The following is a 24,797-nucleotide window of genomic DNA, read 5'->3' as shown; positions in this document are numbered from 1 at the left end:
AGAACCTCCTTAAGTTGCGTCGCGCCACAGCTGTCTGAGAACACTGAGCTGCCTGGCGCCGTCCTGATACTTTCAGAAAGAATGCATTCCCTGTAAAAAAAAAAAAAAAGAAAGAAAGAAAGAAAGAAAAGAAAAGAAAAGAAAGAAGAGAGAGAGAGAGAGAAGAGAGAGAGAGAGAGAAGAGAGAGAGAGAGAGAGAAGAGAGAGAGAGAGAGAGAGAGAGAGAGAGAGAATCTGAATCTGATCAAGCAGCTTCTGCTTCTCTCTCGGGTCAAACATTTTTCTGCTCCCCACTACCGAGGTTGGTACTGTATCTGCATTTTACAAAGTTTCTTATTTTTCTACTTGTGGAAGGATCTCTCCTTTCCTTTCTTCTGCTCTCCTTCCTGTTCCTCTCTTCATTCTTCTGTTGAAAGGTTTCTTTAAAGAGTGGATTTTTACAGGCTTGAACATTTACACTGTTGTGTTAGAGTTTCACAGACCAGGGGCTCTTGGAATATGCCTGGGATAAATTTTTGTCCCTTTGAGCTCTTAAAAAAAAAAAACAAAACTGCTTTTTTTTTTTTTTCCCGGAGGCAGGAATCCACTGGACTTGGGTGGCGGTGGGTGGCGGTGGGGTGCGTGTGTTAAAAGGAAAGAAAAACCATTGTTGATATAGTTTGCAGCTAATGTCTTAGAAATCATGCGTGTGTATCTATGCCGAGTTTTGCAAGCTATAAACGCCTCTGTTCTATGTATGTGCCCGTGTGTGTGCATGCTTGTGATCTGTCTATATGGGAGGTGTTGCCAATTTATAAAACTCAGGCGCTAAAGTACTTAAGGGCTCATCCAATTTTCTCCCTTTCTTTCCATTGCAGGTGACTCTAAGAGAGACTCATCTTGGAAGAGCTGAGGAAAATCCGTGGAGAATTTTATTTCTAAAAATTTAAATCATCACCATAAAAAATTCCTTCCTTCCCCTTTCCCCCATTTATTTGGAATTTATTATTTCTCCCTTTCTCCCTTCTCTGAAACAATTCCAAAAGACAAAAATCAATTCCCTTCCTCTTCTTTTCCATTCTCCCTATTCCCCACTACTTCCTCGCTGAAATACAAGACAAATCCCCCACCACCGACAAGAACAACTGAAAAAAAAAACTATCATCCACTCCCAAATTCAGCCCCTAACTAAAACCCGAACACCTCCAAAATTTTGAACTGTCTTTCCGGGGAAGACCGCGCGCAAGAGCGTGATTGAGGAGATGGAGGTGACTACGGACCAACCTCGCTGGGTCAGTCACCATCACCCGGCAGTTCTGAATGGCCAACATCCAGACACTCATCACCCGGGGCTCAGCCACTCTTATATGGACCCCTCACAGTACCCTCTGCCAGAGGAAGTGGATGTACTTTTTAACATCGACGGACAAGGCAACCACGTCCCGTCTTACTACGGAAACTCTGTAAGGGCCACCGTACAGAGATATCCTCCGACTCATCACGGTGAGTACATTTGATTTCTTTCTTTTCTCTTTTCCTTCCTTGGGCCCAAATTCCTAGACACTCCAGCCTATCCTCCCTACCTCTCCTAAGGTTTGATGAAGAGACAGTTTCACATGAAGGAAGCGTAGGGACGTTGGAGGGGTTGGGGAAAAGGATAAGTAAACTTGATTTCCTTTGCTCGTTCTGGTTAGGGGCTGAACAGAATCTTCAGAACAGAAAGGGCAAAGGCCATCTATTTTGTTAAAAAAAAAAAAAAACTTACCTGAGTGGTGTGAAAACAGAGAAAGGGCTAATGATTTGCCCTCTGATCCAACTATATAGGCTTTGCAATGAGTGGTCCTTTGAGCCAAAGGTGTAGGAACACACAATCGGGGTCTAGCAAGCCCTCTACCTGGCCAGAGTTGCTTTTCTTCAGGCTGAGTTCCAGATTTGGGCATCTTGGAGACTCAGAGTAGAGGAAGGAGGGGGGGGGGAACCACCTCATTTGCCTCAGCTAGGCTGTGACACCCCCAACTGTGAATGTCTCCGTAGCTGATGATCCCAGACAGCTTGTATTTCAAGCATGGGTGAGAACTGAAAGAGAGGGAACTACCTAAGATAACTTTTTCTGGCACTTTTATATTTTGGAGACTCTTTCTGAGTAGGGGCAACTGATTTGTGGAAGCATCTCTGCCTTTGCAACTTCAGGCAAACTTTCAGCAGTCCAAGAAATTTATTCATTATGTATGACTCTTCTGGCCTTTGCCTAAAAGGTAGAATATTCAGATCCCTGCAGCTTTCTTGATTCTTTGATATTAGGGAAATGTAATTCAGACCTGTAGACTGGAAAGCAAGCAAGACTTTTCATAGAAAGACTGAATATTACTTTTAAGGATTCAAGGTTTCTTAGATTCCCGGCTCCATGGAATTTTCCTGACAACTTTGCTTCAGAATTCTTGGGAATTGCTTTCACTCTCAATCTTTCTTTGAAGATATACTTTCCTAATTCCCTCTTTAAGGCCTACTATTATTCACTGAAGTCCCTTTAAAGATTAAGAATTAAATTTCCATTTTTTTTAATTTAGGGAAAAATTCAAGTTGCTACACATTGTTTTTTCTTCCTCTGAGAAGTTTAGGAGAAGTATATTTTAAAAAAAACAAGCTGGACATAACAGTCTCCAAATAAAAACTCTAAGATTTTAAAATAAATCGATTTCTGTAAAAGAAAGAAGCAAAACGGAGACAGACCAAAACATGGGGTTTCTATGTCAAGAATAGTTCCCCACTTTCTACCCCCAGATTCCTTCTATACATTGTTGACAGAGTTCCTCAGTACCAGACTTCTGGGGTCTGCAGTTACCAGATTTTAAAACAATTGTTTCTGCCGATGGGGCGCTCTTTGCCCTTACTCAGTGCATATCAGCAGTTAAGTGGAAATACAATCGATGCAGACTTAATGTTATTTACTATACTACTTCCTGGATAATAGTGAATCTTGACCCTTTATGTTCAAAGAACTCCCTTTCCACATCCCCTCCCCTTCCTCTCTCAGATTTTAGTTTCGGTATTGTTTTTAATGGTTATTAGAATGGTAAACATTAATGTGAATGTTGGATTAAAAGATTAATAGATATGTGGATCTGTAGGTACAATTCTAATGTGTACATTTCAGTTTGAGTTCAGCTACATCTAACTCAGGTTTATGTGTATTTAAAGTGAGATATGTGTTACCCCAAAGTCATCCTAGGTGATAAATATCTAATACTTATTCCAAGTTACAATTCAATCTTTGTTTTGAGAGTCCATCTGGGGCTCATTTTATTTTCATCCATGACCTGTCTTGGAAGGGGGAGCAAAGCAGAGAGCCTGCTATCTCCAGCTTACAGCCTCGGACACTTTCTCTGATAGAACATTTGAAAGCTTTTAGCAAAAGACATCCAAGTCCTTTTGGAAATAGCCAGGTTGCCATCAGCAAGTATGGCATTCAGTTAGCCAGGAAATAACCTTCAAATTTCCCCTATCCTATTTCCAAAATCATTTTTTCCCTTCTTGTTTCTATAGTTCTCAGCCAGGGGCTTATATACAGGCAGAGTGGGGTGTGATTGTGATGTTAAAGAATTTAAATGTGCTGAAAACACTTCCATTTTAAAATGGAAGAAAGGAAGGAGGAAAAAGGGAAAGAGGGAGGGAGGAAAGAAGGAAAGCAGGAAGGAAGGAAGGAAAGAAAGAAGAAAGGAAGGAAGGGAGGGAGGGAGGAAGGAAGGAAGGAAAGAAGGAAGGAAGGAAGGAAGGAAGGAAGGAAGGAAAGAAGGAAGGAAGAAAGGAAGGAAGGAAGGAAGGAAAGAAGGAAGGAAGGAAGGAAGGAAGGAAGGAAGGAAGGAAGGAAGGAAGGAAAGTAAGTAGGTAGATAGGTAAGTAGGTAGGTAGGTAGGTAGGTAAGTAGGTAAGTGGGTAGGTAGGTAGGTAGGTAGGTAAAGAGAAGGAAGGACTTGGAGGGAAATTCTTGTCCCTATGTAACTTGGTTGTTTCCAGTACTCATCCCTGAGCCATCATGGGGATCAGAGTGGTATAGGAATATATTAAGGAATCTGGGATTAGCGGAGAAATCTATTAAAGAGAAACAAACCAAATTTTAGGGAAAAGATAGGAGGGGATGTGATTTAGGAAGGACATTAGGACACATTAAGTAAAGTATGAGATCCTGCCTATCCAGGAAATTATAGGCCCAAATGTCCACGAATAAAAACTAGGAAACAGGAGCAAGGATCTCTTTCACCTTTGCTAAAGAAATCTTGGGGTCGGGATCCACCCCCTAGGTACCATTCAAAGCGTGGAAGGAAATCCCACCTTGCTTTCACACTTATTAGCATAGATTGTGTAGCTCTTTGTAGAGAGGTCGAGGAAGTTTCAGAACAGCCCTGATATGTTTGAGTGCCCCACTGTATTGCAGTAGTGTGATTTCAATCCCGCTTCTCTTTTTTTGCCCCTTTTTTCTTCATCTGTCCCCCCAACCCCCTTCACTGCAGGGAGCCAAGTTTGCCGCCCTCCTCTTCTTCACGGATCCCTGCCCTGGCTGGACGGTGGCAAGGCCCTGGGGAGTCACCACAGTGCTTCGCCCTGGAACCTCAGTCCCTTTTCCAAGACCTCCATCCACCACGGCTCCCCGGGACCCCTCTCGGTCTACCCGCCGGCTTCATCTTCTTCACTGTCCGGCGGTCACTCTAGCCCGCATCTCTTCACCTTCCCACCCACCCCTCCTAAGGATGTTTCCCCGGACCCGTCCCTTTCCACACCAGGCTCAGCCGGTTCAGCTCGGCAGGATGAGAAGGAGTGCATTAAATACCAGGTGTCCCTTCCTGACACCATGAAGCTGGAGTCATCTCACTCTCGGGGCAGCATGGCTACACTTGGGGGAGCCTCTTCATCTGCCCATCATCCCATCACCACTTATCCTCCCTACGTCCCCGAATATAGCCCTGGACTCTTCCCTCCCAGTACCCTGCTGGGAGGATCGCCCACAGGGTTCGGATGTAAGTCGAGGCCAAAAGCAAGATCCAGCACAGGTAGGATCTGTCTTGGTCTCTGCCGGACCTCTGTTTTCCCTCTTTTTTCTCTCCTCTGCTCTGGAACCTAATCTTCCTGTCTTTCTCTTTAGATTAGGAAAGTGATTAGAGGGCTCACTACCTTGCATGGAGAGTTTTTTTTTTTTTTTTCTTTTTTAAACTCTTCTAAATATTACTGCTTTGATTCTCTCATTCTTCTAAACCAGGGACTACTTTAGAAACATGTCCGATCTTATCCCTCTGGTCTTTAAAATCTAAGGGAAAAATTGATTCAGTGTAAGGCCTTTGCAATGCAAGAGTAGATGAGAAAAGAAGAAATCTAAAGCCAAAATAATACTCCTGTTCTTCAAAAACCAGAATTTTTGTATACTGAAAATGACATTTAATCACTTTCCAAGCTGAAATGGGAGTCCAAAAGAAAAATCTTTAATGTCTAATATAAAAATTAAATCACCTGAATGTAAAACTCGAATTACCCTGTAATATCGGATACTATCAGTTTAGTTTGGTTTCCTGACTTCATCCCAGTTTAAAAAAAGGTAGATTGAGTCTATAGCAGGAGAGTCTTAACTCTTTTAAGCGGGAGAAGGGAGGAAGACCCTAATGAAAATAATAAATTCATAAAATAGGAGGAAGAACTTTGCCCGATAGGGCTTCATGTGAGAATAAAAGAGGAATGACCAGGGTAGCAAGGGGAAGACAATATTGAATTTGAAATCAAAAGCTATATCTTATTATTAATTTCTTACACTCTTTCTGTGCCTTCTCTCTCCCTGTCCTCTCAACTTAGTGAGAGGGAAAATGCCTTAAGTTTGATATGCAAGTCTTAAAGAATAGAAAAGAACATAGAAAGATTTTTCAGGTGTGACCTTCTCATATATTTTCTCATTCACACAAATCAAGTCTAATGCGGAAATAGAGTATATTTATTTTATTGGTGCAGCCACCTGATTGAACCAAAGCCAAATTATAAAAAGTAAAAATAAACAATTGAATTAGGAATTTTGCCTCAAAGTAATAAAATGAAAGCCTCACCAATTTTGTCTCCTATCAGAGCAATTTGAGTCAGAGAGAATTCTGGAGAAAGGTTTTTCAAGTTCTATTTATTGATTGATTTTTGTGAAGTGTGTGATGTTGCCTTTAGATTCTGCTGTTTAAGGCTAGATTCTTCAGAAAAGCCTACATTTCTTGACTTTGCAACCTGAGTGGGTTCTCTGTAAAAAAGAAAAAGTGAAATCCCACTGCCTTGTGTGGGTGAGAAGAGCAGCCTCAAACCAGAGTTTCCAAGGCCTCTGGTGGTTTTCCTCCCCCTACTGTGGAGGTAGGGGCTTGGGAGCCCAGGAACCATGAGATCAGTTTTCAGGGCTTTTTCCAGGGTGACATTTACTCCGACTGTCTGAGCAGGACTGTCTCTATTTAGTTGATATGTTTTAGCTAATCCAATTATTTTCAGACTGCTGCACGCGACAGTTGCATTGTTTATCCCGCGCCAGGAACTTTAATAGAGTCCGGATGCGGTTAGGCTGACAAAAAAACTCAGACCTGCATGTTCTGTACATGAAAGTAGATGAGAGGGAGAAAAGGGAGGGAGGGTAAATGGAGACAGACAAAAAGCAAGAAAAAGGAGGGGAGAGACAGAGAGACAGAGAGAGAGAGAGAGAGAGAGAGAGAGAGAGAGAGAGAGAGAGAGAGAGAGAGAGAGAGAGAGAGAGAGAGAGAGACCGTTCTAGACTGACCTATTGTGCTTTGGAAAAGGGCTTTTTTTGAGGTCAGGTTGTTGGGAGGGGAGGGAGCTTATTTGAGGAAATCTTAATTTTGGATACTAAAAATCGTGAGGAAGAGGAGCTAAGTTTGTGAGCTGATTTTTAATGATAGCAAGGTTCTTGTATTTTAGGAGGTGATATAGAAGTCCTCACTCTAGAGGGAAGAAGGAGAGATAGATAATTGTAGGTAGTGCCCCAGCCTATCTTGGTGGTGGTGGTACTGGTGGTTGGAGGAAAAGATTGGGGAGAGAAACATTTCCAACAAACACCCTTTTTCTTCCTGATCTCTTTTCCCTAGTTTTATTCCCCACCCCCACCTCATTTTTGTGCATGCCTCTCTAAGGACTATCTGATTATGTAGAAAAGAAGGCTGTGGTTAACATAAACCAAAACTAGGAACACCTACTTTTTTTTTTTTTTTTTTGGTATCCTGGTTCAATTTCAACCTGATTTTTTTTTTTTTTACTCCTTACTCCCTCCCCTTTTCTCCCATTTCCACATCACAACTCCCCCTTCTCTCCCTCCCCCCCCCCCAATAACAACCCTGAGCATCTGAGTGTTAGGGGACAGTATTGGAGAGAGAGGTTGTTTCAAAAGGACGATTTGGTGGAAAGGAAGTCCTCTAAGGCAGGTGGGAAATTAGAGGGAAGGGGATTCACGCAGCTTTAGTGTTGCTCTTATTATCATTAAAAAATATCTCCATAAAGTCAATTTGATTACTGAATGAAGAGAAGAGAAAGAGGGGCTGAAGCATTTTGGAAGAACGGTTGAAGTTGTGGTTAGAGCGGCTATGGCTTTTTTTTTTTTTTTTTTTTTTTTTTTGTTAACGCCTGGGTGTTTGTGCTCAAATACACCTTTAAGGGGAAAAAGAACTAAACCATTTTGTATAGGGCCATTTCTAGTACCCCTCTCCCTGGGCAAAGCAGCCTGCTGTTCCCTCCATCTCCAGCCCCACCCCCATCCCAGCTCTATTTCCAGTCCTCTCTGATTTTGGTTTGATGGCCCCTGGGTCCCTCCCGAGCAACCAAACCAAGAAGCAAGTGGTGTTTGAAACTGGCTGTTGAATGTCAAGAGGCCTCACAGCTCTGTGGTTCTGACACCTAAAGGGAGGTGTCATTGTAAGCTGCTCACCCAAAGCACAGGAAAAAAGAAACAGAGAAAGAGGGAAAAAGAGAGAGAGAGAATGCTAAAGAGAGTCTCATCTTCTATTTTAAAAAAAGTTGGTAACTTCAAGAAGCCACAGACTTGAAATAAGCAACAGCAACCAGAAAAACCCCAACACACCCCGTACCCCTAATGAATTAAGAATGAATTGCCCACTAGTGCCTAGACCTAGGCTTAATGTGGTACAACTGAAAGGAGTAATCAGCTGCTCCCCTGATTTAACACTCAGCAGTTCCCCCTGAAAAGGAAGCTGTCATCTTTCCTTTCCCGGGAAAATAAAGTAAAACAGACAAAACCTGTCAGAGATTCCTTTCACGTAACCATTCTGCCTGGTAAACTTGAATTTTCAGAGATCACAGACTCCTATTGGGGCTGAGTTGGGGGTGGGCTCAAACTTGAAGACATGAGGAGGTGATAGGCTAGACTTAGCCTTTTGCTTCCTATCACAGGACCAGAAATTAAGTGGGTCTTTTCAACAGTCATGTCCTTGACCACTACCTTAGTGAGTTGAGTTGTAGGCTCATTGTACCCTAGCTCTTTCCATTCCTCCTTTTTTTTTTTTTTATCTTTATACAAATCTATTTTTTTTTCATTCCTTTTAGATAGGACCCAAAATAAAATGCCTAACTCCAAGCATTCTTTAGAAATTTTAGGATATAATCTCCAAAGGGGGAAGCCCCCACAACTCCCACCCATTCACCCAAAGACTTGCTGAGTGTAAAATTTTAGATATAGAAAGAAGTTTAGAAATGAAGTCTTTAACAAACTCCGCTACCTCCCACAGTCCAATTCCTCTTAAACCAGACAATGCAAAAAAGTATAAGCACAAGCAAACAACAAAACAGTTAACAATAAAATCCTTTTAGGCTGATTAAAAAAGGACAAATGGTTTTTAGTTTTCTATCCGTTTGTCCCTTCCCCCATCAGTTTGGAACTGGATTCGAAAGTGAATGAAATAGAAACACTCACGGGTACATACTCCCCTTCCCCAAGTTTGGACTGTGCTCTTTCCAAAGAGCAGATGCCAAATCATCCTTTCTCCTCTTTCAGGGATCCGGTTTTCCTAAATTTCCCTTTAGCTTCTACTTCATACTTTCCTGATGTACTTTTTTCTTCAATTTGTTTATTTCTTTCTTGAAACAAAACCTTTTGACCCTTGGAGGTTCTCCCTACTTCCCTTTCTTCCAAATAATTCAAGTTTAATCATCTTGACCTTTGAAGACACTTGGGATCACTGATGATTAATCCTCAAGTCCTATAAGGGAATTGGCTGCCAGGGTCAGATATCCAAAGGGAACAAGAAGAACCCAGGGCAAAGATAGGAATAAGGTCAGAAAGGTCAACAAGAAGGGGTGAGAGAAATGGGCAGGAAAATTCACCAAAGTCACCAAGAGAGCAAAGTGCTAGAGTCACTCTAGTAAAAATAATTTAAAAGGTCATGTTGCAACTTAGCTAGAAAGAAATTGGTCTACAAACTCTCCTATTACACAGGTCTCCATGTTCTTGTGTCTCTCCTAGGCTCTCATTTGGTCAACAATGAAAACATGGCTTTGCTTGGCTTAGTTTTCCACAAACAACAACAACAAAGAAGTCTTTGCCCCTTTAGCCTACAATTAACCAGTTACTCTTATGGCACTTCTTCCCCTTCAGCAGTTTGCTCTAACAACATTTTTTTCTGGTTTTCATCTCCTTCTTTTTGGATTTCTCTCTTAGCATTCCCTTTTTCTCATACGTTTTCTTTTTCTTCTTCATTAACTCCATTTTGAAATTTCGCTGTCCCCCCTTAATCAAAATTTGTCTTTTTCCTATTTGATTTTGAGTTAAACTCCAGCTATTTTTGAGTCCAGCTAAGAAAAACCAGTGAAAACCTTAACACTAGAATGTCTATAGGTAAATAATAGTACTAGGGATGGGATAGTTTCTTAATTTACTGTCCCCTGTCCAATGGAATTTACAGTTTAGTTGGAATATGAATCTAAAAGTCTATTTAATTTCTCTCAACTACTCCAACTGATCAATCAATAGATAAATCTATTATCTATTTATCTATGCATCCATCTTTATATTTTCTCTTAATATGTGCTGTCTAATCAATATGTAGAAACATTTACACTAATCTGAAAACAAGAAATGAAAATAGGTCATCACATTTTCTCTTCCTTTTATTTTGAGACATTGCAGCTAAGCTTTTAAATTTTCTTTGGATTTAATATTTTCTCAGAGAAACAGTTTAAGTTGAAATCAGCTTTACTCTTTGTAGAGACTCAATTTTTCCTCATCAAGTTCCTTAACACCTTCCCCTCCCCCGGAAAAAGGGCAAAATTTTGTTACTTTTTAGCCATATGTAAGTTTGAGAAGTATTTGTATATGTGAGTGAAATAGGAGTTATACGAGGAAGGAACAGATAATCAATATTTTCAACAAGAATTGGGGGAAATTCCCTCCGTAAGAAGGGAAAAAAACCCTTCCTTTTTTCCAATTTTCCCTTTACAGCCCACACCCTAGTTTACTCAGCCTTCATATGTGTTTTCCATAAGTGACTTATATGTAATCTTGTTTCCAGAAGGCAGGGAGTGTGTAAACTGTGGGGCAACCTCAACCCCATTGTGGAGGAGAGATGGTACTGGTCACTACCTGTGTAATGCGTGTGGACTCTACCACAAAATGAATGGACAGAACCGACCCCTCATTAAACCCAAGCGAAGGCTGGTAAGTTCTTGAGAAGCAATGATCCAATCACTAACCTTTTTGTGTTTTTAATTTCCTCCCTTCAGGAAGGGGGAGGGTTTTTTTTTTCCAGGAAATTGGCAGGACAACCCCAAATCATGTCAGATTGCTTAGGAGAAGGGTTTCTCCGTCTTTTTTTTTTTTTTTTCCTCTTTAAATCCCCATATCAGACTTATTAAGAATGTGTCTGCCAGGATACTAAATTTGGGTCTGTGCCTTATTAGGAGGATTGCTTTTACATGACCAAACTGGGTGATTTTAAAATACACTAGGAACTCAATATTATGCTTTTCCCCATTGGGAAGAATTCATTATAAGGTGTATTTCTTCCAAAGAGGGTTTATTTACTGAAAGAATAGCAAGTAGAATAGTTCTGAGGCAGGAATCCCAAAGATAATACTTAATCATAGCCATAATGTAATGAATTCAAAGTCTATTTGTTTATTAGTTGGATTGTAAGTAAATAATCAACCGGCCATCAAAACTGAAATGCTCTCTTTCTTCCTCTTTGGAACTAAGAATTGGGAATTCTTCACTACAGAAATTCCTCTGAGAGAAATTTTATTACTTTCCCCCTAACTTTCATGACCAGGAAAAATAGAGAAATTGAAATGATCATTAATATGTTGGTTCATCTTCTGTTTTAACTTGTTGCCCATTAGGAATACTGTAGAAAGTAGACCTGTGCCAATATCCTTCCCACCCCTAATTAATAATAGTTTTCATTTCTATGGTCTGTTTAAATTTATAAAATCCTTTCCTATAAAGAGACAGAGGATTATGTAGGTTGAGTAATTTGTCCAGAGTCACCATTTGTAAGTGTTGAAACTGAGACACATGACCCAGAAAAATATCTCAGGGATGTTTGTTTGTAGTGCTGACTGAATCTAAAGACAAAATTGACTAGATCCATGTAGGAAAGATAAAGATGGCTTAGCAAATGATAAACTTTAGCCACAGAAAAATAGATAGAGGAGGGACCATTTTTTTAAATGTGTGTAGTGGTGATGACATCCAATGAACACTGAAAACTCAGAAAGGGAGGAGGAGGAATTTCCCCTTGTAGATCAATAGATGAATTAGCATCCACCAAAATCTAAGGGAAAAATGGTTTCAGTAGTGGTTTTTTAAAGAAGTAGTTGCACTTCCCATCAACCAACACCTTTCACATCCTCTCTAGAAGAAGGAAAAACTTTCTAGGGATGGAAGTGCTCACAAGGCTTTGATTGTTTGGCAAGTCATAGATCTCCATGCTTTTTTCTCTTTTCTGTCAGTCTTCCCTTCAACTCTTTCAACCCCCCACATATAGGTTTGTTATTTTTTTTTTTTCCTTTCTCTTATGTGCAAAGCTAACTTCCTAGGAAAAAGCTGCCGGATATCTGAGCACTGGAGATAACTCATAAACAACAGCTCTGCTTCCCCAACCCAAACATTAAGATGTTAGAACGGATCAAAACTAGAAGGATTTGAAAAAAGCAGCTGGAGGTGTTAGCTTAAAATGAGGGTGATCACACCACAGAAGAATGTTTTGAATCACCCAAAACCTGGCCTTGGTTAAAAAAAAACCCTCTTGTCCTAAAATGTTTTAATACCCTTAAGGTGCAGAAAGTGAGAAAAAAGGAAGAAAACATTGTGTGTGTGCATGCATGTGTGCTGGTGCACACGGGTGCATGTATGTAACTGTGGGGGGGTTTCACATACACACATACAGGGGCTACCTGCAAATGATATGTTTTTCTCTTGACTTTTTGTCTGTACCAACTGCAGATAGGGAAGACACTTTTTTTTTTTTTTTTTTTAAACCATTATGCCTTGACTCAGCTTTCCCAAGTAAGCACAGGAACTCTGAGTAATAAATGATTTTCATTTTAAAGTTCAGTTGTTATTACATTTTCATCTGTCATTCATTTCTTAATCATCCTTTCTGGAGAAATGTATACCTTTAGTTCCTTAGAAATGAAATATACTTGAAATCTATTCATATTTTACTTATCTTTCAGTGACATTTTAACTGCTAGAGTTATGGAACCTCTGTCTTCTTCTCCTCCATAAAGCTCTTTCCTCCAACTCTATAGTGTCCTTAGCTTACTATTTTCTCCTCCTGCCTCAGATAATTTGAGATTTGGGGAAATATACGTGAGTTTATAATAGAGCATTTCTGAAAGATATGTATCTATCATTAAATAAACTAATACAGGACACATAAATAATCTCTTAAGGGAGAAAAGTGGTGGTTTTTTTTTTTTCCCTTCTCCTTAGTGCCACCAGGGTTTTCAGAATTTCTCATAACCAGAAAGTAGTTAAAACACTTGCAATATTAATGCAGTTTGCCTCCTGTCAATAGGCTGAAGAATATGGCTTTTGAAAGAGATTCTGCATAAACAGTGTAAAGCCTGCAAGACAGAAGGCATTTTTGCAGTCTGTTTGAATTCATGCCATTATTCACATTAGCCTTGGTTTGAGTTTGAAGTTTGTTTTATTTTGTATTTGTTGCTTTGAGCTGGTTTTATGCATATGTAAAATATAAAACTTAGATTCCTATGATAAAATATAGTAAAACTTTTGTGTTTTTTTTTGAGGTAGCACTATATATCTGTAAAATAGAATATTTATATCCATACAATAATAACAAAACTTTTGGGTTTTTTGAACTAGCATTATATTTTTATAATATATAATACTTACATCCATATAAGAGTATATAATATGTGGTGGGTTGGGAAAAGTAATAACATGAGAATTATTTTTAAAATAATCAAGTTTATTGATATTGATAAATACTGATTATTTAAAATAATCAAGGGAAGTTTATAGTAATTATGAAAAATAATACTTTTGATTTCTTTAGTAGCTTTTGTTTTGAATGTATATATGAAATGATTTTTTGGGAATTTCATTATTAACTGTGATCCTTTATAAGGTGACAGTTTTAAAAGATTCCAAGTTATGTAGAATTAGGAATTAGTGCTGTTGGATGTGATAAACAGTCCACACAAGTTGGTTAGCAATAGATCACCAAGGTTTCTCAGGGATGGTATTTTTTAACTTAATTTCTAAATCAGTATTGTCTGGAGAGCAAAATCACATTTCTAAGAATTGTGTGATTGATATTTAGAAATTAAGGAATTTAGTGAGTCTGAAACATTATTGTTACTGATTTATCAATTTTGAGGAGGCAATTTCATGTGTTGGTTTTAACTTTTCTCTTGGTGTAATATTAAACAGAGCCAATCTAACTTCACTTTCTGGTTATTATATAATATTTTATTTTCCTGAAACACAAGCTATTTGATTAATGGTTATGTTCCCTGTCTTTTCCCTGCCTTTTTTTTGGGGGGGGAGGGGGAAGAAAGGTGGTAGAATCCTTAGGTGAAAGGGAAACATTGAATATAATAGATTTTTTTTTCAAGTGTATAGCTTAGTTTCTCCCCTCCCCCATAACTTCTTTTAAAAGTTCAGAAAGTTATGAAAATTTTAAAGAAATAAAATTTCTTTGCCACAGACAGAAAATAATAACTTCCCAGTACTACTAAGGAGTTAGAAATGAAAAATAAAGCAGTTAAATAGTTTTAGGAACTTAAAAAATGGTTGAAATAATGTTGCTGTTCAGTCATTTTTTTCAGCCATGTCCACCTCTTCATGACCCCATTTGGGGATTTTTTTGACAAAGATACCAGAGTAGTTTGCCATCTCCTTCTCCAGCTAATTTTACTGATTTGGAAACTGAGGCACACAGGGTTAAATGTTTTGCCCCTAGAGTCACACATTTAGTAAATGTTTAGGTCCAAATTTGAACTCAGAAAAATGAGACTTCTTGACTCTAGATCCAGCACTCTATCCTTTTAAAGAAAAATAAATGTAATGACATAACCAGGAAGTCCAGGGAAGGTAACAAGCATTTATTAAACTCCTACTATGGGCCAGGCATTGTGCTTCAATGCATTACAGATATCTTATTTGATATAAATAGATAACATGGGCATTGCCTCTGATACTCTACCACTCTGTGGAGTAGGAGATGGTTCGATTGGTTTACTTAAAGTATTGGCATGATTAAACATATGTTAAGGTGTTTGGGAATGGGGGGAAGGCTGAGGAGGAAGGAGAAAAGGGAAGAAATATGGGAAGAAGGGGAGGAAGAGGAAAAAAAATCAGGTTATTTGGCTGACGAAGATCTAATGTTTTAATTGAGTAACAATTTCCTTGTTTTTAGTTTTGTCGTTGGCTTGAAGCAATTGAGGTATGAGAGGGTTGGTTGTTTTTCATGAGTAGCAAGGGACAAAGTTTAGAAGCATAGGCTGCATGATATACCCCTTCAACAGTGGTCTCAAAATATTCCGAAGTTTAACTGACAAGTTATTGAAGGATAGGCTACTTTCATCCTGATACATCGATATTCTCTCATATATTATTTGTCTCTTGCAGTTTATTTGTTTGGGGTAATTGTCCTTTTGTTACTTGGATTTTTGCCATTTTTATTCCTTTATTTTGCATATCCCAATTTTGATGGAATTGTGGCTTTAGGTTTCTCTCATTGTCACTGTTCCCATTTGCTTAGTAGCATTTGTTCATATTGATTTTAACTGGAAACTCTACCGTGAAAGCAGCTCTTTAGGCCGGGACCCAAGAAGTGGAACTACTAGCCTGGGGGGGGATGTGAAACTTCATGCTGTGGCCTGTAGGCCTCAAAAAAGTAATTTCCCAGTGTGTTCTGGGGGTGTCTGGAGGGAGAGTGGCTATCCTCCAAGTGTCAAGGATAGCTTTTTATTTCCCCTGTAAGGTTACTCCTTCAACCCCCAGCCCCCACTCATTTACCTCAGACCAAATATGAGGTTAAAGTTAAAATAGTCAGACCTATGTATTCTAATGTGTATGAATTAGCTCTGCTTAGGTTTGTCTAAGCCGATTTTGGGGATCATCACTTTCATGTGGGCTACTTGCTAGTTTTGATTTCAATGACGATTTCTTTCTTTCTTTTTTTAAAAGTCTTAACGTATTTTTACCTCTTCCCTCTCCTTTCTCTACCCACTCCCTCCACCCCAGTCTGCAGCCAGAAGAGCTGGTACGTCCTGTGCAAACTGTCAGACCACCACTACTACTCTGTGGAGGAGAAATGCCAATGGAGATCCCGTGTGTAACGCCTGTGGACTCTACTACAAGCTGCACAATGTAAGTGTAAATGTAGCCTCAAAGAATCTACTAGGGCAGCCGTGACTCTACACCTAAAGCTTTCTTGCTTCTTTTCTGATTTCCCAGTTAATGGAACTGACTTTATTTGGGCAACTATTGGCCCCAGGTCACTGTTTAATTATAAGAATGTCCAAAGAAGGGCAGTTACTAGGTTATGATTTTCGAGGTTGGAGCAACTCATGAATATCATCTACTGGGGGTGGAGGGGCCATGAACGGCATCAGTAGGCGTTCTCATGTGAATGACATCATAGATATTTCAAATATTTAAAAAATATAATGAATGTACCAGGAGTCACTTTGGAGCATTCCTGTTTTTACTATTTTTTTTTAAGATCCTTGCATCAGTAGCAATATAGTTTAGCCATATAAGTGCTAAGTTGAGAGAGATTTAAACACACAGAACAAACTTATCCATTTAACCTGCTTTGGAAAACAGAACATGCAATGTTGAAATGTGATATGCTAAGTGTGCCTGGTTTGGTTTTACAAGAAAAAAAATTCAGAAAACAAAAAAGAAGCCAGCAATTATATTTTTGATATTTCCTTGTTTTTTCTTTTTTCTTTTCTATTTCTTTCTTTCTTTCTTCCTCTCTCTCTTCCTTCCTTCCTTCCTTCCTTCCCTCCCCTTTCTCCAAAGAGAAGAAAAGAGAAGTAGAATTATAATGTATGGCTTCAATCCCTAAAACCAAGAGGAAAGATTTTATGACTGAGGAGTGAAGGGGGATAGTGGGGGGAAGGTGTTAGAAAAAGACATAGCTAACCATTTGTTTCATATTTTCAATGGAGTTCATTTATGAGATCTGAAATGAAATGTCTTAGAAATTTCATTTATGTTTTTGTCCTAACTAGCTTGCATATGCATAGAAACCCTGAGGAAGGCAGCAAAATAAAGACTCAAGTGCTCTCTCATATCTTATTGACAGAAGAATCACTAATAATAATATTCATAATAATCATAATTTCCACTTTTTTTTCTACCGGGAGATAGCTGTGTTTATTTTCATTTTTATTATCGCTTCTCCTATATTTGCCACTGTTTCCCTTCTTTTTTAAAAATCTATTTCCATTTTTTCCCTCAGGGCCATGATTTTTACTTTAGTGCCATGGACCACCTTAGTAAAGTAAATCTTTTAAAAAACCAAGCTTTGTACTGAAGACATTTTACCCTCCCTCATCCCTTCCCCTCAAGATTCTTGACCACTTTGACCTTGTCTAAATCTGGTGGGAAGGGAAGGAAAGACATTTTTTTTTTTTTTTTTTTGCCCAAGGGCTGTTCTGGCAATATCTCCACCTCAACCAAGAATACTTGGGATTTGGAGAGGAAAGTCCTTCTCAGTTTTTTCCTGCAAAATTTCTTGGGTTCTTCTGGCATTGTTCAAGGGTAATGAAAACACCCTAGCCTTCATGGACCTTCCCTCTGCTGAAAGAACTACTCTCCATTTGGGAAGGAATTTTTAAGTATTTTCAGATTCTTTTTGTAAAACCTGTGATTTTTGCTCTCTTCATATGGTTCCCATTTGTTATTGTACTCAAGTGTAAATGGATTTTTGTTTTTAAATAATTTAGAAGAAGGTCCTTTTTTTTTTTTTTTTTTAAACTTGAGAGGAATTCTGTTGCCCATTGAGTGGAGAGAGAACTAAAGATGTGTGCTTAATTTCTGGGAGGTTCAATGTAGATAGATTTATTGCTTTCCTTATTGATACCACTGGTAAGAGCTCCCTTCTTCAGTATTTGGCAGAACTGGGATAAGCATTTATGTTGAGGATTTTCATGGAATACAAAGAGAAAAGTGAGAAAGGAGGAGAGGCAAAGGCACGATTAGCAGTGACTTTAGTTTTCTGTGGGAGAGGTAAATGTCCTTGTAAAGACTTCTGGAGAAGGTCTCTACCTTCTCAGTTCTCTCAGTTGTTTCACAATTTGCTAGTGGACCAATCCCTACCTAATAGAAGCAAGGAGATGAAGAAATGCAGAATATTCTGTGAGGAATGCTCAGCCCATTCCTTTGGTATTTGCCCAGGGCAGCATTTCCTAAACTGATTTGGCTTTGAGACATTTTTGGGCTTGTAATAAATTGATGGAACCCTTAAATGCTCTTCTATGGAATCTGGGGTTATAGAATACCCCTGGGATAAAAAAGAACCTGGGAAATTTTTTTTAACAAAAGAAAGGAAATTAAGCTTGCTTTCATATTGAAAAATTCTAAGTATAATGTTCTATTTACATATACTATTTCATACTTAATATTTCAAATGAGAAGGAATTAATAAAATCAAAATGTTCTCTTGGCACTTCTGTTCACCTCATACAGATTGCCAGTTTCATGGAATTCATTTGGGGGAAATGCTGCCCTGAGGGTAAGGTTTTAGGGAGCCCCATTTGATAAATCTATGATATCATCTTGGGTGTCTTGGTAACTCTAGGCTCTGCCCGAGTGGTTTCCAGGCTTTTTTTCTCCTTAAGAATTATTCAGAAGACAAAAATATGTATTTCTGGGTATGTGCACACATACTTTCAGTCTGCCATATATATAATGCCAATTAAGAGAAAAATCTTTCAAAAACAATTGTCAGATTTTAATTGGCACTCCTCGCCAAATCAGGAATCCAGGGTATTGGGTATAAGATGGGCACTTCTGTCTCAGACAGGGGAAGTAGATTTTATTTTGCTCTTGTTCCCTGTTTGACTCAGAGATGTCACTTCTCAATCGTTATATGATCTGGCTCTCTATCATTTTGGATTCAAAGCTTGCTTGTCTAAAGTTAGTAGGATCAGGACTAATAGGAGACATAGAAGAAAACTATCTCCTTTCTTTCTTTCTTTCTTTCTTTTTTTTTTTTTTTAATTATTTGATTTTCTCAAAGGTAGCTCAGAAAAGTAGGAAAACTAAAAGTTCCATTTGGGTTCCAACTCTGGTCTCCCACTAGATAATGTAACCCTGAGCAAATCACTAAAATATTCAGACTTAACAGAAAGCTTGGATTAGATGTTCACTAAGGTTTTTTTTTTTTTTTGCTGGAGTCTGATATTTCATTATTATGTAGATATGTTTGTTTCCCATACAGATTGAGATGTTAACAGTTATGTGAAGTTAACCACACAAATTTTAACTTTCAACAAAGTAACTTTCCTGTAGAATAAATGTAAGAATCATAGCATCTTAGAACTAAAAGGGACCCAGAAGCCATTTAGTCTAATTCTCTTATTTTATAGCTGAGAAAACAGAGAAAGATTGTTACAAAGATGATTAGTAGTAGTAGTAGTAGTAGTAGTAGTAGTAGTAGTAGTAGTAGTAATTGTAATAATAATAGTAGTAAATGACCTTAAAATAGTGCTTTTTGGTTTGAAAAAAGTTGGCCATTTTTGACTCTTCTCTCTTTATTCCCATTCCACTCTTTAACAGAAGAATCCTCTCAATGGGGGAAGTTTAGCCACTGTGGAATTTATGACTATGACTAGCTTTCTTACTTTGTGTAGTGATAAAAAGAATCCATCCCGAGATAATTGTTAGTATACAAGATAGCAACTAGAGAAAATAATCAGTTCTCCTTTTCATGGTCTTTGATGTTTCTCCTGCCCATCTAGATACCTGTGAATAGCAGCAATGAGTTTCTTGCTAGTTAGTTATCTAGGTGTTCAGCTACCTGCATATCTACATCACTGGATCAAGGTGACATTGTAGTTAGTTATCTAGGTTTATGTTATCTGGGGATCTTGATATTGTACTTAGATTCTGGCTATGTACTGTTACTTGAATATCAAGATATCAGCATATGGAGACGTGTCTTTGTAGATTTTACTCTCTGGATATAACTGTACACCTAGTTTCTTACCTAGCTAGAGATGGCGATAGATGGTAGAAGGAATAGAAGAGAGCTGTCATCTCTGGAGACTTCAGGGTTGACCATGATATGAAAGCTGATGAAAGAGAGTGCATAGATTTAATTTTGGGAGGCCTTTTTATTTATGCTGCTGCAACTGTCCTAGCCCTTCCAAAGCAAAGAGAAAATGAGCTCTATGTCCTATATCCTGGAGGTCATACCAACTTTTGGATCTAGATTCCTGTTTGTTTTTCAAATCTTAACTCAGAGATTGTCTTAGGAATTTTTGTCCTTAATGCTACCAGCTGAAATAGTGATAGTTCTAGGAACCTGTTTGGTATTTAATGACTATTTTCCTCAGTGTCCATTTTCTAGTTTTAAAAGCAACTGGGGATATCCTTGAGCTTTGGAAGATATCATCTCTTCTGACACAAGAAGTAGAATTGGAAAGGGCTGTTTTTGCCCCAAGGTACATTAGGCAGATTGAGCAGGTTCTTGGAATACCAAAGCTTCAGATTCAAACTTTACCATTAACGCCTTACTCCTTTTCACCTCCTTTTTCTTGGAAATAATACAAAATGGATTGAGTTGCAGTTATTAAGTGACTTGCCTAAGTTCAGGCCCCACAGGTTAATGGATACCCCACAGGTTAATGGATATATGCTTGACCATGATTTGTATTCACCTGACCTTGACCAGGTATGGGAAATAACAGTCAAATAATTATATTTCTCTCCTGGCATTATCTTATATACTTACCATATCTATCTGTCTATCTATCTATCTATATCTTATATATACATATATATCATATATACTTATACATATCTTATATATACTAAGATATATATATATATATATCTTATATATACTTAAATGTCTTTTAACGAAGAAATGAGATGAGTTCAGAAGAAAGAGATGAAAGTCTCTGAGGCTAAAGTGTAGCATGCTTCTCAGAGCAGGGTAGTGTGGGAGCAGTAACTGAGGTTTACCTTGCTTTGCTATAGACTTTCAACACCTGCCATGCTTGATCTTTCATCCTCAGTCTGGGATTATTTCTGTATCTAGCAAATTGTCTTTTAAGGCATTTATTCTTTACTTATAGGTCGTTGTTTGTCCTTCTTGACTTTCAACAAAAAATTCTCAGTTATATAAGTATCAGGGAACTGATGCCATGACATGCTAGTGACTTGGTTTTAAGTCAGGGAGGGCTATTCAAGGTCACCTGCCCCAGTTTCCCCTCCAAAGCCATCTGGGTCCAGTGGCAAGATATGGATCAGGATGACTAGAGCTGGCCCTGAATGTAATGGGAGACCTTGGACTTTTTAAGTTAAGGGCTTCAACTGGTCTGTTTGACTGAGGCTGCACCCATTCAGTGATTAAGGGTAGTTAGCAATTGAGGCAAAGGATCTCCTCTTTCACATAGTCCAAAAAAAAAAATAAACAAATGAATAAGTAAATAAATCTGAGAGGGGAAGACCCTCAGAGTTTCTAGCCAAAGCAGAAATGATTGCTATTTACATTTAATCTGAGTCAACCAGTTCCCAAATATTGACCAAATGGGGCTTGGCTTAGGTAGATTGATTGATTGTTGACTATTTATTAGGATCAGCAGATCCTAACCAAAGACTAGTGGATATAAGGCCAAATTAACAACTTGTAAGGCCAAAAAAACAACTTGTAGTTTTAGTGGAGAGTATGAAGGGAGCAATTCCTTTCTAAAAAAAAAAAAAAGGCTGTAGAGCTGAAAACAACCTATAAAATGAGGAAAATGTACATGCCAAAGGGACATTTTAGTGTAGGGCTCATTCTGAAAAGGTCAGGACAGAACCAAAAATTGCTTAAGAATGACTCAATACCAGAGTTTCGGAGATAACTATTCTTTCTTCATCAGTACTTGCCTGGGTCAGCTCAGAGTAAGAATGGATTTTTCTTTTGTTGTCACAAATTATGATTCTGTGTTGATCATCATACAAGCAAAATGGCATTGGGCGAAATGTCGAAAAGAAGAATTAAGGAAAAAAACTTCTATAGAGATGAAGCCATCGTGATTAGGTCCCTAAATAGAGGTCTTTTGGAACCACGGTTTCTTGAGGAAATTTCTCTAAAACAATACTAACAAAACTGACTGAAAAACTCTAGTTCATGTATAGTAACTTGTAACTCTTGGTCCCTGAGAATGAGAATGGAATTGTATATTCCCAGAGTTTCTTGAAGAAAGGGGGAGGGTGAGAGGTGGGAAGGAAGGAGGGGAAGAGCATAGCATAGAGAGATCTACAGCATGGTGGTGGTAGTGATGATGTATGAGAGCCTTTGGCCATTTTGGAGCTAGCATGAAAGCAAAAAAATATATATAATTAATCTTTGTTTAGATTAACAGACCCCTGACTATGAAGAAGGAAGGCATCCAGACCAGAAACCGAAAAATGTCTAGCAAATCCAAAAAATGCAAAAAGGTTCACGACAGCCTGGAGGACTTCCCCAAAAGCAGCTCGTTTAATCCGGCCGCCCTCTCCAGACATATGTCTTCTCTCAGTCATATTTCACCTTTTAGCCACTCCAGTCACATGCTGACTACTCCAACACCGATGCACCCACCATCCAGCCTCTCTTTTGGACCTCACCATCCATCCAGCATGGTCACTGCCATGGGTTAGACTTCCTGTTCAATGCTTAAAGGTCTCAAAGTGAGATTTCTCCCCCTCCCCTTTATACTTGCATTTTTGCAGGAGCAGTATCATGAAGCCTAAAAATGATGGAAATATGTTATTTGAAGGCAGAAAGCAAAGTGATGTTTGCCACTTTTTAAAAGGAGCTCACTGTGGTGTCTATGTTCTCAACCACTGAATCTGGATCCCATTTGTGAATAAGCCATTCAGACTCATATTCCCTATTTAACAGGGTCTCTAGTGCTGTGAAAAAAAAATGCTGAACATTGCATATAACTTATATTGTAAGAAATACTGTACATTTGAGGAAGACTTTATTGCATCTGGGTAGCTGTAAGAAGGGCATGAAGGACACCGAGAAATTTAAAGAATATGGGGAGAAAAAAGTGCGGAAGTAAGAAGAAACTAGGTCTAATACCCACATGGACAAACTGCCAGTTGTGTTTTCTTTTACTGGCCACAGTTGTTTGATACATTAAAAAAAAGAAGAAAAACAGTAAGTCATAGGCAGATCATTCATTCAAGGCTGTGGGCCTCTGCATAGGAAGAAACACAATCAATTCCAGGCAATCAGTGTTAACATTCCGATATTGCCACGGAGGGTTTTCAGATAGCCATTCTCCAGACCTATATGCATTGTGAACAAGTCCCTGTAATTGTTGTTTGTATGTATAATTCAAAGTACCAAAATAAGAAAAGATGTAGATTTATTTCATCATATTATACAGACTGAATTGTATAAATTTATTTACTGCTAGTGTTAAGAACTGCTTTTTTTGTTTTAATATTTTTTTCTCTCTCTATTTTTTGGTTGAATAAACTAGATTACATTCAGTTGACCTAAGGTGGTTGTGCTCTAGAGGGTTTATTTTCCATTTTGTTTTTTGTTGATATTTATTAAATAGCATCCACGGGTACAGCGGCATCTGTCTTTTCACTCACTCCTCTTGCGGCCTGTGCTAATGTGGGTAGCAGTGTATGAGCTACCAACATGCATGTTAGCCACTGAGGCCTTCATTGGCCCAAGTCCTTCTGAGAGCAGCCTGGCTGATTTATTAGATCCCTTTGTGTTCTGTGCTAGTTGTCACTGCCTTAATACAGTCTGTTGGGGAAAAAAAAAAGCTGCAAGTTTTGTTTTGTTTTGTTTTTAAACCACAAGATAACATGTCATCGAAGTGATGGCCAAGCTCTCATAGAATATGGTAGTTGTAGCTTATTTAAATATATGAAGCTTTCTGAAAAAAACTAATGTAAGTTGTATCCACAAGGAGGTAATTTTAACCCTCCACATTCATGATCTATTCCTACGGGGAATTGTTTGGGTGTATGTGGGGGTCTGAGTTTATCCCAGAAGAGTTTATTTTGTGGCTGAGGCAACTCTCATGGCCACCAAGCTTGAGTTCCCTTGACTTGCCTCCTTTTTTTTCCTTTTTTTTTTTTCCTTTTAAATCCCTGTGGGACCTGGGTAGGCAAAGTTCCCACAGGAGAAAATGGGACCTTTCCCTGTCTAAAACCCACAAGATGAGACTGCTGCAGATGGATTCCTTGTGGTAATGTTCAAGATGTAAATGAACTGGGCTGGCTCTTGGGTTTCATTTCTGTTTTGCTTTTCTACTGTTGAATGGAATAACACCGCAGTGAAGGATTTATTGGAATGTTTGCAAGACATGAAATAAGCATTTTGTAAAGCTGTATATTTCCCTTTTACTCTGTTGACAGAATGTGTAACTATGGTGCACATTGAAAAATCTATGTTAATCACCTCTCTGCTTTCTTAAATATCTTAAACCTAAAACTCAATGTTGAAATAAAGGAGTAGAGAATTGCTGAGATGCAGAAGGAGATCTTATTGGCTCCTAATTAACCATCTACAATGTTGTTTTTGATTACTTTTGAAGCACCAAAGGAATAATCTCACCTTTTGCCATATTAAACTTGGTAAATTTTGTCATAGTCACGATGTCTCAGGATTTGCCACCTCTTTTCTTCATGAGTAGATTTGAGTAAATGCCCTTTCACCTTGAGAACAGGGAGTTCAAATTCTTTACATTCTTTGGGAAAAAACCCCAACACAGCAACACCCCAACAATTTTGGGTCTTAAATAATATAGCTCTATTGACACATTTGACCATATTCCTTCCTCAGAGAACCGTCATTTCATCATTCTGTATATTGTGTTAACATACTAAGGTGTTTCTAGGTGATGCAAAGGGTTGTTTTTTTTTTTTTAATATAAAGATCATGATGACAATGAGTCAGCTTGTTCTTTAGAATATTATCTTAACATTTTCAGTTTTTCTGTTTTCGATAAAGCACCTCAGAGAGCAATACTAGAGAGGGGTTTAATCCAGAAATAAACCAGACTAAGTGCTGTTGACCAATGTATTGCTACAATGTTTCTGAGTAAACTGTATCCCTAATTAATTTTCTGTCTGTCTT

The 24,797-nt window shown here is 38.4% G+C and overlaps 1 protein-coding gene across 2 annotated transcripts; it reads left to right on the top strand.

Moving 5' to 3' along the window:
• The first annotated feature begins 206 nt into the window (after positions 1-206).
• GATA3 (GATA binding protein 3) lies at positions 207-24,782 on the top strand. Of its 2 annotated transcripts, none has more exons than XM_052000589.1 (6): positions 207-301; positions 858-1,482; positions 4,488-5,024; positions 10,518-10,660; positions 15,722-15,847; positions 22,061-24,782. In XM_052000589.1, the coding sequence occupies exons 2-6, from the start codon at positions 1,242-1,244 to the stop codon at positions 22,343-22,345; spliced, it is 1,332 nt and encodes a 443-aa protein (XP_051856549.1). In that variant the 5' UTR covers positions 207-301; positions 858-1,241; the 3' UTR covers positions 22,346-24,782. The 2 variants fall into 2 exon arrangements, with proteins under 2 accessions (XP_051856549.1, XP_051856548.1); XM_052000588.1 differs by having other exon boundaries at positions 10,515-10,660.
• Positions 24,783-24,797: the final 15 nt, after the last annotated feature.

Source organism: Antechinus flavipes, chromosome 5 (genome assembly GCF_016432865.1).
Source record: "Antechinus flavipes isolate AdamAnt ecotype Samford, QLD, Australia chromosome 5, AdamAnt_v2, whole genome shotgun sequence".
NCBI lineage: Eukaryota > Metazoa > Chordata > Mammalia > Dasyuromorphia > Dasyuridae > Antechinus > Antechinus flavipes.
Note: the sequence above shows the minus strand (reverse complement) of the source record. Positions and strands in the feature narration are given on the sequence as shown.